Source organism: Topomyia yanbarensis, chromosome 3 (assembly GCF_030247195.1).
Source record: "Topomyia yanbarensis strain Yona2022 chromosome 3, ASM3024719v1, whole genome shotgun sequence".
Taxonomy (NCBI): Eukaryota; Metazoa; Arthropoda; class Insecta; order Diptera; family Culicidae; genus Topomyia; species Topomyia yanbarensis.
Genome location: NC_080672.1, coordinates 39,336,031 through 39,349,127, shown reverse-complemented (window position 1 = coordinate 39,349,127; position 13,097 = coordinate 39,336,031). Strand labels below are relative to the sequence as shown.

At 39.0% G+C, this 13,097-nt stretch overlaps 2 protein-coding genes across 2 annotated transcripts; one reads left to right on the top strand and one right to left on the bottom strand.

Moving 5' to 3' along the window:
- The first annotated feature begins 649 nt into the window (after positions 1–649).
- Positions 650–10,585, top strand: LOC131689824 (ornithine decarboxylase 1-like). Its single transcript, XM_058975144.1, has 4 exons — positions 650–907; positions 8,651–8,786; positions 8,867–10,206; positions 10,272–10,585. The coding sequence occupies exons 3-4, from the start codon at positions 9,008–9,010 to the stop codon at positions 10,369–10,371; spliced, it is 1,299 nt and encodes a 432-aa protein (XP_058831127.1). The 5' UTR covers positions 650–907; positions 8,651–8,786; positions 8,867–9,007; the 3' UTR covers positions 10,372–10,585.
- Positions 10,414–11,578, bottom strand: LOC131689828 (GATA zinc finger domain-containing protein 10-like). Its single transcript, XM_058975148.1, has one exon. It carries the CDS (start codon positions 11,413–11,415, stop codon positions 10,609–10,611), a length of 807 nt encoding a protein of 268 aa, XP_058831131.1. The 5' UTR covers positions 11,416–11,578; the 3' UTR covers positions 10,414–10,608.
- Between the last annotated feature and the right edge of the window lie 1,519 nt (positions 11,579–13,097).

Here is a 13,097-nt window from a genome sequence, read left to right as displayed (position 1 = left end):
AAAGTGCTTTACGCGCTGAACTCAATTAATTTCAATTAATCTCAAATAAGGAAATTTATTGCACTGTTGCTCACACTTTCTTATCAAGCATTCGACCTCAAGGTCTTAAAAAACACACAAACTTAACTGAAAAGTTTCTAAATAAAAGCAACCAGCTTATGTTTAAGGTTATAGAATGGGTTACAGTCTGGTAGCAGAACTTAAAGCTTGATAATCCTACACGCATTCTACCAAGAATAATTTATCTTGGTCCAAATTGTAAACCCCCTGCGTTTATACAATACACAAAAACACTTTACATTGGGTAAAAAATGAACCTATTCGTTCTGTCCACAAAACCAAATGAAACATGCTTCTTAACATGCTTTTCAACTGCCAATGCAGTCTAAGCCCTCTCCAAGAACTTACTGCCGATTTCCTTTACCAATCCTGTTTAATCCCAAACAATTACACACTGGTGTAGGTGAGCTGCTTGGTAGCATGTATGCCGTTGTTTGTACTATAGGTACTCTACAATCACCGATGACAGAGAGAAAGTCAAGGAAGCAATTGAGAAAAAGAGAGAAAGCTACCGTGCGCTCTCAAATCCCACTGTAACCAGCCAGCTCCGGCTTGGTCGTATATAAAAAGACCTGCTCCGAAGAAGGTCCAATCAGTTTCAAACGTCAGTTTGCGTGCCATATTTGTCTGTTCTGGGTATTTTCGCCTGAAATTACCTAAAAAGTGAGAAAAGTGCCAAGCGTGCAAAGTGTAAACCAATATCGTTCTTGAACTTTGAATCATTGTTTAAATCTCGTACCTTGAAAATAAGCTTATTGTATGGTGACACATAAAAGAATTAAGTGATTTCCCCATAAGCTTCATAATTATTTCTTATTGACGTAAAATTTCGAGAATTTCACTACAGGTAAGTGCATTCTGATCAGACACTAAACAAACATTCGTGTTTCGATTGGTGGAAAAGAAAAATCCCAATGTTGGAGACTAAAAAAAAAAGCTCGAATGTAGTCTGTCCAAAATTCACTAACAATTCCTAGAGCCGATGCAACGACTATACTCTAGTGATCCAGCATAAACTAGCTTGAGCTTGTTAGATGTCAGGAACGGTCAAAAATTTAGCATTCAGAAAATACATTAGTCACTATTATTGAGTTTATGTTATCGCCATTGCCATCCAGTCTTCGTACTTTTCGGCATGTCTGCCTACCTAGACGAAAACGTGAATGCGTGTATTGTACATACGTAATGGTCGAAAACGGATGCCAGTTGTTCGGCCGTGGTACGTTTACCCAGAAAAAAAAATCCCATTCAATTACATGAATCGACTCGGATTTTGGTAAAAGCTCCATCTTGGCAGCAGTTATTTGAAATAATATGTTATTAAAATACAATTTAAAAAATAGCTTTACAGACCAGGGGCAAAAAGAATAGCAAAGCTTAAATGGGCAATGTTGTTTTGAACCAACATTCTGAAAATCGTTTAAAAATTATCGCGTTAACGTGAATAGCTGAGACAATTTTCACAAAATTCGAAAAAAAAAATGATTTGTTCCTTTAAGGGTTAACAATGCTTCGTTGATTTACTTTTTGGGATTGGATAAACAATCAGTAACTGTTATTTAAAATAACTTAACAGAAATGATATAAAATGTTTATTACTGCTAGCACAGAAACTAGACGTTCAAATCACGTCGTAGTTCCGTTCAGTGCATCATAAGTTATTAAAGTTCAAGATCTCATGGTACTGGATCCTTTGATGCCAATTCGTCACCCGGTAGCACCCTCTCAGAATCTAAATGAGTATTGTGGGTGGGTGTGAAAACTTTGTCTAACCACGCAATTTGGAATCGTTTTAAAATGCTGAGAACTTCATTTGTGATTTTTTTAACTAGTGGCTGTGACTTCCAGCTCCGAACTTTCTAATCTTATCATGCTACAGAGCTAGATTAGTTTGGTAATAACAATAAAACTCTCAGATTTAAACCAAATGTTGAAAAAAATCCAAGACAAACATATCTACTCCCACCACAAGGTTCCATAAGATTCTGAGAGGGTACTGCCAGTTAAAGAGCGCCCAATTACCGAATGATTACTGTAGTTAAAATCAAAATATCTACTAATTTTTTAGTTGAAATTATGATAAACTGTTTTTCCGTGTTGTTTTATAATTTCAATTTTGCTATCTAACCAGTAGATAGTTTTAAGCCTTGCATCCTTCCTTCCTTAAATTAAAATACGTTGAAGAACTATCCAATGTAATAATTATTTATACGGGAACCAATATTCAATGGTAAAACATGTCGTATTCATGTGAAAGTTGTACGAATATAATTTGAAATACCACGTTTTAATAGATTTTCATGTGAAATTCGAAGGGAAATCATTTGATTTGATTTTCATCGTGCTAAAAAAATGATGTTAAATTTTATTTGGTTTTATAGTGTGAATTTTTAGCAGTGTACACAATATGCAAAGTGCATGGACGGTGTACCAGGTGTGCTAGAATCGACAAATTTTCTTTTATTCATATTAAAGATCGTTTTTCCAGTTTTTCATTATCTTTTGTAGATACTATTTTACAATAATGTACGTTAAAAGAAGAAATTCTGATTACTATGTTGATGCATATAACCACTACGCAGCTAAGCGAATTACACACCTTCTGTTCAAAATGCTTTTCGAGAAGCCTATGCACTAATGAAAACATGGCGGAGCGATCTGTCGTAGATTGATAGAAGCGAGCACTTCGTTTCAAAACAATCATTATTTTGTGTGGGACACTTTTGGGATGCCTCTGTCATTTCGGTTCGTCGGAAGTTCTATTTCATTTAAAATTTATGTCACGTCATGTCGCTGACGTGACTGAACCCAAAGTTATATTTTTCCCGGTCTATCGGGTCTAATTAATATCTTCTGGTTCTCAATACTATTCTCCTACAATATATTCAATAGTCCAAATGCATGAAACAGGTTGTCTTAGGCAAGCTAACTTGATTGATTTTATCGTTTTTCGATAATATTTCAAGACGACAAAGATATAGAGATACCCGGGACTATGCGGACTTACTTAAGCAAATCGCCCTTTCAGGTGAATATAAGTGAAAGAATTTAGCGATCAAAGCTCCTAATTGTTAGTTTGAAACCTTAGCTACATTTTGATGCTATACAAGTTGATTTGAACCACTACGTGGCAGCGCCAGGCGACGATCTGCAAAATACTGCGTTTTTCCGTTTTTCCATCTTTTTACAATGTAGGGGTAATTCGGACCTCCCTACAGGCCAATTCAGACCGTTTTTATTTTTTACGATGGTATTATATTTACCTATGAAATATTTATTGGAGAAACTTCTTAAGCAAAAAAAATAAATTCTGGTTAGTCACAGCTGTGATTGGCGCATCATGTATTTTCTTTGCTGCTGCAATCGTGTGCGTAGCCGCAAGTCGCAAGCCGCTGAACGGTGGTTGATGGACTAGGGGGTCCGAATAGCCCCGTATGCTCATTTAGCACAAAATGGGTGAGCGTCTTGAAAATCTCTGTATTTTCCCCCAAACAAAAATTATTCCACTAAACAGGACCCATACAGCTTTCTAAAACACTTACCTGTTATTTTTTCACTTTTATTTGTTGTTTCAATCACGGTCTAACCATGTAATGGTTTTGGTTTTGAGCAAAAAAAATGTAACACGTTGTATCTTCTTTCCCTAAAAAAACAAAAATTAGATTCAGCTGTCAAAATAATGTTTTAGAATAGCTATTACACGAATATGTACGATAGTCAAAAAGTACGATGGTGTCCGAATTATCCCCACGGTCCTTATAGCTTCGGGTACCCCTATCGAAAAAATGAAATTAAATCGTTAACTGAAAATATATCTGGCAGCATTGCTCAATTCACGGAGTACAATCAGAATAACTGTAGTGCGATTTGGGAACAACATGAAAATTTCCATTTTTTTAGATTTTTTCATGAAAAATATGTAAATGGTTCAATATTTTCCTAAGGCACGTCCTAGTTCTAATGACAGAACGTTCAATTCTGGACAAACATGTTATTAGGGCAGAAAAACCAACTATCAAAATTCACTTCCAACTATCAAAATCCAGCCCAGCTGTTGATAGAAAACAAAAAAAAGTTTTCTGTTTCGTTGACTGCACCGGGCTTGAGTAATAACGGTTTCTCGAGAATCCCTCCTCAAAGTGAATTTTGACATTTGGCTTTTGAGCCCTGATCATATGATTGTCAAGAACTCCGCGTTATGCCTCGAGACAACATTCCGCGTCCATCGACATTTTGATCATAAACATCACTGGTTGAAATGTTGAGCCCCTTGGGATTTTAAGTATTCCTGTAAGAGATGCAAACTGCTTGTTTGATCTCAAATTTCAATACCAGGAGCTGATTTTTTGGACTTTGTTTTAGCGCTGCCTCGAGCTGTTATATTTGGTGTCCCTTCAAGAGACAAATTGTAGCCGTTACATGGAATTTTATCCGCCTGGACGGTAACACATGTTCGCACATGGGGAACGTCATAGTCGCACTTTTAGCGAGTCAAGAGAGCATGGTTTGTGGTGAGTGAGGAAGCTCTCTTTAGTATTTCTATAAAAAAAGTGAATAGAGCGTCTTTCAAGGGATATCCTCCCCATTATTTTCTGCGCACTCGCCCCGCCGGTCCTTATTGCTACAAAGGCCCAGTTGGTTGTATTTAGTGCAAACCATGTCGAAGGAGCGCCTGCTTTTTCGGCTATTCGTACCACAAAGGAATGTCCCGTTCTAACGAGCTAAACGGGTCATCCGATACGTGTTTGAAGAGACATACAATTTTGTCCCGTCCTGCGCGATTATCATTCAAAATCTTCACTCAATGGAAAAAGGGATCCTTAAAACGGCCAACCTCTTCACCACGCGCATGACCAACTCAAATCGGTGACTGCACCATCGATCTCAACTATGTGGACGGACATGTAGACGCGGTAGTCCCTTATAAAACACTTGTCGTCAGTAATGCCATTCGCTTGATTTGGACAGGATATCACAATTCTTCTTAGCTTATCTGGGCGAACTTTCGAAATATTTACCACGACAGAATATATCTGCGCCAGTTCTTCCGAAATCTAGCTGCCGTCAAACACATAGTGTCAATTGATTTCACGAATTCACAGTTTAAAATTCGCGACTGATGTTTACATTAAATGAGCGACAGTCAAACATGAACGAGCTTCGGTTGAATTATTTGGTGAATTACGATGCTCAGTGAACTGATCTTCCGCAAAAATGATCCATCAGTCGCCTTCTAACAGCTGACTTCGAATGATATTGCAAACAAATCTGTTGTGAGCTTATCTTTTTTTTAAATTTTAGTTTCTCTGACGGAGAACCAACTACTGATATTTTCGATTTTTTCGGGAGATTTTTTCAAAATTAGTGTTCATGTTTTATTATAAAAATCATACATACTTTGAATATAAAATTTGATCTGTGTATTAATTTGGCTCAATTTTGCATCGGAATATTTCGGACGCTGAAATCTTTAGTTGCCCAAAAACAAGTAAAGTAGATAAGTAAAAAAAGTAAGTCGGGATAAATGTAAATACAATTTCTAAGTGAACACTTAATTATTGTTCGAATGATATAGTTATTGTTATTGTTATTGTTCGAAAGTTGAACATAAATGAAATCCAATATAAACACCAAAGAGGTGCCAAATTGAGACTCCCCCAAGAGCGCCAGAACCCCACGCTACGGCTCTGAATATAGCATATTGCTTGTGACACTAAAAACTGGATTCTAACGGCACTGCGCACTTACCATTCTTCCTTCAAATTCTCCTCGTAGACTGACTAGTTCGACTGGTCTGTCTATGAAAGTACCATCTCTATCACTTGAAATACATATGTTTTGATAGCTCGCAGTTTTGAGATCACTCGCACTTTGAAAGTGCGGAGTCCAGGTTGGTGGGAAGTGCGCAGTACCGTTGGAAAAGTCTTATTTTTATAATTGTTAATAAATCGAAAATCGGCCGAATTGCAGCGTAGCTAATTTTCTAGCGCCGAAGTTTCTGAAAATAGATTTCTTGCTATAGATCAAGATTCAGAGGATGTATTAAACTGGTCAAACGAAGTTTTCTGCTGCATTTGACTAGTCCTACAACCTATTTAGGTCACTGAAAAGTTCATTTAATGATTTTTTTTTGTGGCAACGTGTAATAGTTCTCTTGTTATCAGTCTAGCTAGTTTGAATAAACTAAACACACATAAACCAAGAGTGAAGGGTGTGTCTAAACGTTGTTTGTAAATAGCATGGGCATGAAGGGGTAATACAGTGAAGACCCGATTTTGTCAGCCCCCGATTTGTTATCGAGCCAAGTCAAATTCTAGTAAATCCTTTTTAAGCATATTTTTCTTAACTTAAAGATGCAAAATATGCAAAAAAATTTTTTTTACATTTTGCGTTGGAAGACCCCTTTAAGGGCAATTTTTACTAAATAATCAGAAACGGTTAATTGGTTCGATCATCATTTCGAAGGTCACGAGTTCAAAGCACAGATAGGGGGCAATTTTTCAAGTTCAGCACATTACAAGCTAACACAGGGCGTCGTATTAAATATACATACTAAAACTGAATAACAAATGAAGAAATCGACAAAACTAGCATCACTGCTGCGGAAAAGCTAAAGTTTCCAGTTCACTCCGGTTGGGTTACATTTTTTTCTTGATCACCGCCTTGGCAACAAACAACGCTGCTGTGCTCGTTAGGTGCGTTATGGGATTTCCAATTTCATTGGCGAGACTGCGCACTGTCCCCAAGCTGTACTACATACTGATGAACAGCGCAATATTCATTATAAAGCATGCATATGACGAAGCAATTCTACTGCTCACCAGTTATCTCACGAGAGAGAGAGATACTAACCTACGTGAATGAACTCAACGCCTCCACGTGCTAAATAAACAGTGCCTGTGCGATGGCGACATAAACGATAAGGAGCTTGTCTACTCGCTTGAAATATTCGGAACATAACTGTGTTACCAAGGCTACCGTAGGACGTATGTAATGTCGCTGTTTGATTCACGGCGTCTGCCCAGAACAGAACAGTCAACAACATTATCCCCCGGCTGCTGCGTTGATTCGTTGCTCGTACCTTGTACTAAACGTTATCAAAATCAATTGTACATAATATGACGTATAAAGTGTGCTTACAAACCGTACATGCTCTAACGGGAATCAATCAGCTGTTGTTTGTGCTCAGCCTTCAAAGCGCTTAATCGATCTGTGTATCGTAGTTGGGTCGTTCACTTTTCCTAGTATAATTCCATAACATAGAAGGAGGAAAGAGACGGAAGACCTTGAAAAAGTTAATACATACACAAAAACGTGTAAGAATTCGCCAATGGCAACTATGTATTGAACTTCCTATTAACAAACAACGGTCAACGAGTTAATTGTTATTTATTACTCTCAACTGAACATATGGGAATTAACCATTCATTCCACTGATGCCGTTTAAAAAAGATCTTCATCGTAATGTTAAACAATCTGATAGATCGAGATTGCTCCATCGGAAAAATTTCAAAATGACGGAAACTGACGCCGAATCACGTTGTCTTCTTTGATGAAACAGATATTGCTTAATAGAAGGAACCGAGGGTAAGACAGCCAACTTAACGTTCAAATCCGTTTTTTTTAATTTAAAATTTTTACCTATATCTTTCTTTAAGCATACTTTTAGACACGCTACCTGGGAAGCAGGATTGAATTGTGACCTATTTCTGTACGTTTGAATTCAAATTTCGATTAGAAAATCTTCATGTCATAAAGAGTGTGAGAAGATCAGGCATACTAGGATAACCTATGTCCTCAACTGGGTCATTAAATTACGACTAAAAGTCGTATGCTATAACATCTGTAGGGCAAAACTTTCTAAATTCTACAATGTACAGTTTCAGAATCCACACTCTTCGACACTATCGGGCTTACTAGACAATAGTTGCCGCCACAGGTGTTGGGAGTCTTTGACAGATAAACCAACAAAAATACCGGTCAAGTTGGCTGAATATAAGCTGATCTGCCCATAAACGCATAAGAGTCCCATGTGGATTTTTGTCGAAAATGAGTTATCCGTTGGATTGTATTCTGTATCACCACTGAGTCCCACTGCACAAGTAAGATTACCGGGTTTGTTCAGAAAATATAAAAAAAATACCAAAACATGGTTGTCCCATCCATTTGGCTCAATGGATGGGACAATCTTGAACAGCGTTTTTCTTGGCTTGCTGTTTTTCAACATGGGACTCTTATGCTGTTATGGGCAGTGATGTCCTGTTATTCAATTTTAAAATTTAAAAAAAATGAAAAGAAAATTTTATTTTTAATTTTTATACAAAAAGTAAAAGTTCGACAGAGCATCTTTAAGTTAACCACAGACGATGTAACAGTCCACACGCCACAAACAAAAGATTTCGACACCGGTTTAATTTTACTATCACGTCACATCGCCTTGTACCGACAGATACGTCTATCATGGCGTGCGATTCTCATCAGTCTATTCTTATTTCCAACTTCGGGCAAAATAAAGGCCGATAATTTTACCAACCCTGAAAACCAGTTCCTGAATCACGTATTAAACCATCCTATTTTCCTCCACTTACAGGACATAATCAAAGGTCAGTTAGCCCTTCTATCGGGCTCTGACCATAGCTGCAAGCTTGACATCGGACTGATAAACTTCCGCGGCAAACCGCCCTGGTGACACGAGCTTTCGTTGGCTAAACGCCACAGGCTGCCTCGTAAGTAATCGAAGCGCATTTATTAAAAAAAATCCTAAAAGAATATCCACTAATTGAACTCTTTTCCACTGTTCCCCCAGTTCGCTTTTATTGAAATATTTGAAATTACAATACACGGACCTGCACGCTCTTTCGGTTTACGATTTCTGAATTCCGTTTGAACCACTCGAAAACAAGCATTCCAAGTTTATATTTCTAAACAAACAAAAAAAAAAGACAAGATGAAATTCTTTGAGCGCGACAACGAACGTATCCAGATCTTGGATGGACCGGTTAACGTGCCGGTGCTGATCAACCAGCTGACCAATCAGCTGTCCACCGAGGAGCCCTTCTACGTGATGGACATCGGTGAGATTGTCCGCAAGCACCAGAACTGGATCGAGAAGATGCCCCGCGTTGTGCCGCATTATGCCGTCAAGTGTAACGACAACGACGTGGTTTGCGCAACGCTGGCCGCTCTTGGCGCTAGCTTCGATTGTGCTTCCAAGGGGGAAATATCCAAGATTCTTGGACTTGGTGTCAGTCCGGATCGCATCATCTTTGCGAACCCGATGAAACCGAACTCCCATCTGCGCTATGCCGACGCCAACAACGTTAAAACGATGACCTTCGATAGTGACACCGAGCTGCACAAGATCAGAAAGATCAGCCCGGATGCTAAACTAGTGCTGCGTATCCGCTGCGAAGCGGAGAAAGCTCTTTGTCCATTGGGTAAGAAATTCGGTTGCGATCCGGTGGAGGAAGCTCCACGCCTTATTAAGATCGCACGCAGTCTCGATTTGGAACTGGTCGGCATCAGTTTCCACGTCGGGTCGGGCTGTGCTGACTTCCCGATCTACTACAAGGCCATCTCTTATGCCCGAGATCTGTTCGATTACGCCAGAACATGCGGATATGAAATGAATTTGCTGGATGTTGGTGGTGGTTTCCCCGGTGATAAGGGAACAACAATCGACGAAGTTGCGCCGATCATCAACAGTGCTTTAGACCAATTCTTCCCAGATAAATCAATTCGCGTGATTTCCGAACCCGGTCGGTACTACGTCTCAGCGGCATTTACACTAGTAACTGCTGTACAGTCCAAACGTGTATGCCTGGATTTCCAAACGGGTTCAATCGACCGTATGATGTACTACCTAAACGATGGAGTTTATGCGTCGTTCAACTGCATTTTATACGATCATCAAGTGCCCAAGCCAATGCTGCTCGGACAAAACAATGGAAAGGTATACAATAGCACCGTATGGGGACCAACATGTGATGCACTGGATCAACTTATTGAAAACATTCGCATGCCAGAACTACAGATCGACGATTGGGTTCTGTTCGAAAACATGGGAGCCTACACGATTCCGGTGGCTAGTCCATTCAATGGATTTCCACTGCCGAAGATCTACTGCTATATTAACAAGGACACATGGTAGGTTTTTATCTACATCTTGACCTACCGACCTACTATAACCAACATTTTATTTCGATTTTCAGGGAGATGCTGAACGACTTATGCCCCATAACTGATGGTACTTTCTGCAACCCGTCCGGAAATGAACTAATGATCAACTACGAAGATGTCGCTTGTGCCTGAAAACAAAAACCACCCAAGGTGAACCAATTGGGAACCTCAAAATTGATTCTTTCAATTTTTTTATTGATAAACTATTTTATCTCATCAAAATCAACGTGCACGTTTTAAGTTCATCGTAACTATATACTGTTGTATTTCAAACAATTCAATAAGCGAAGAGGCAGCCTGCAACTGCTCTTAATATTAGGTAATAAAGTATTATTAGATAAACACACGCCGGCTTACTTATTATTGCACTTATTTGGCCACCATCTTCTGTACCTGCTCATAGAGCAGCTCCATGCGGCCTTGCATCACCGGTTGTCCCTTTCGTGTTTTAGCCGTCATCAGCTTGTGACGACGTTCTTTCTCGCTACGGCGCTGCTGCTGATTAGCTTCCTGTTCCTGCTGTTCGAACCTTTTCAGTGCCCGGGCTTGAGCGTCCAACCGTTCCGGTGCCAGGCAATAGTCCAATTTAGCTGGTTTGGCGGTGAACAGAGTATCCAGATTTTGGTTCTGTTGTTGGTTTGATAGATTCCGTTGCTGATCCTTTTGGTTCAATTGCTGGTGCTGCCGTTGCTGGTTCTGTTTCTGATGCTTTTGTTGGTTCCGTTGCTTGCGCTGTTGGTTCCGTTGATGATATTGTGGCTTCTGATTGGTTGAAGCACCCGAATGTGCTACGTTTTTATTTTTTGCCCAATTGCCGTCTGTATTTCCACTACGACCACGCTGATTTTTGTTGAATGGCTTGCCCTTACCTGGTCCTGTTTGGTTATTTTCGCCAACCCGTCTGAAAGGAACATTGGTAGGAGCAACGTTTTGAGCTTTATTCCTGTTGTGATCTTCCTGTCCACCATTGCGAGGTTGATTATTAGTGAATGGTTTGCCTCCACGTGGTCCGGGGGGATTATTTTTATCAAAGCGTTTGAACGGTTTAAAGGGACCATTACCGCTTCCATTTTTCGGCTTAAAATCACGCTTGTGGAAGAAGCGATCATTTTTCGGTTTTCCTTCGTGCAGATTCATTTTGCCAGGATTCCGTTGTTGATTCTTGTTTATTTTCATGATTTTGCACAGTTCGTTCGATGGTACTGAAAAATCTCTTTAAAACTGCAACGGTCTCTGATAGGCTATCAACTCTAAATTAAATTTGATATTATTCAAACGTTCCTACGAGAGTATTGTTTACAAACCAATTTGTGCACGCAGTGAGATTTGTGAACATGGTTAATGTCAAATTTGCCGAGGGGCTCATAACTACACGGTTAAACAAAACAACCTGCAGCATAAGTTCTTTTAACTTACTTTTGAGTTGTGCGTCGCTTTCGTGCTTATTAGTGTTGTCAAAAACAAAACGAGAGATTCGACTCAGTCGAGGTCTTCCGTGGAGGAAGGTACTTTTGAGTTGTTTGGGGTATACTCAAAATTAGGTAAATTCAACTTACATTTGAGAATAAGAAACCTATCAATGAGTTGTAATTTTTGCCGTGGTTAAATCCCGCATAAATCTGTACCATGTGCCAACCATTGTATCAAACGTCGAAAAACCATTTTCAATATGGTTCGTTCAACAATAGATTAACCATTGCCTGGTATAATATCGAACATAACCAGTGTCGTTTTTCCATGCTCGACCATACAAACAACGGGTTGTTAAGAACAGTCACCATACCAAAATATTCGATTTTCCATATACATTTTGACAACATACCATTCAAGAACTATACAGATTATGGTGGCATGCATATTTTAGATCTAGCGATGTATAAAATATTTGGCGCAGAAAAAAAAACGTCTTGCCTTTCACATTCTATCGATTGATTAAATTTCATTTTGTTACACGCAACTTCTGATGAGGGAAGCTTGGCGGTAGAGATTAACTGGACTGTCGGTTTATCCAACTGAGCTATCGCCGTAATATTGCAAGACGAGCATTTTTGATCATGTTAAGCTACAGGTTTTTGGAGCAGCGTGAATAAATATGCGAATAACAAAGGCCACCAGAGCAATATTAACCTCTAGCGCAAAAGTACAATGTAGTATACAAATCTCTAATATAGGATACACGGACGGTATTGGAAATAGTAACTAAAATGGGTATGGTAGTATAATAGTTGAATTATAATGGTGGAATGTATCAGTAATATTCCCAATATGGTGAGTATTATATGAATAGTAAGGAAATGGTTCCGAAGATTTCTGGAATGGTATTTATTTATACGGGATGGAAACTACCTTCAACACGGTTTACCTAATTTTAAGTTCCCCCACGATACCACGAGATTGAGTCAAAGGAACTCAATTTTAGGTAGTTTTTCGTTTCCGTGTAGTCAATCCCACGGCTTACATATACTAGGCTAGTTCGTTATAGTGTAAACATTTGACGAGAGCGCGTCATAGAAATCGTCGGCGAAAACAATTACATGAAATTCATATATTGTTTGCTGCTAACGAATGATCGGCACCTGGTAAATCACAAGGAAGCTATGCGGATGTCCAAAACCTTTGCTAAGATCAGAAAATTACGGTGGGATATGTTTTCTATGTCATGCATCCAAATTCCCGATTTACGCTAATAATCACATAGATGGACTGATTATCCACTGTGTCTAGTGTAATTATGGCGTAATTTAGGTCAAAAATCCATTGCACACTATTTTTTTCCACCGTAAGAGCTCGAATATTGTCAATTAACGACTTTAGAGAAATCCGTTTATCTCAACGATTTCTCTGACGTCACCGAAAAC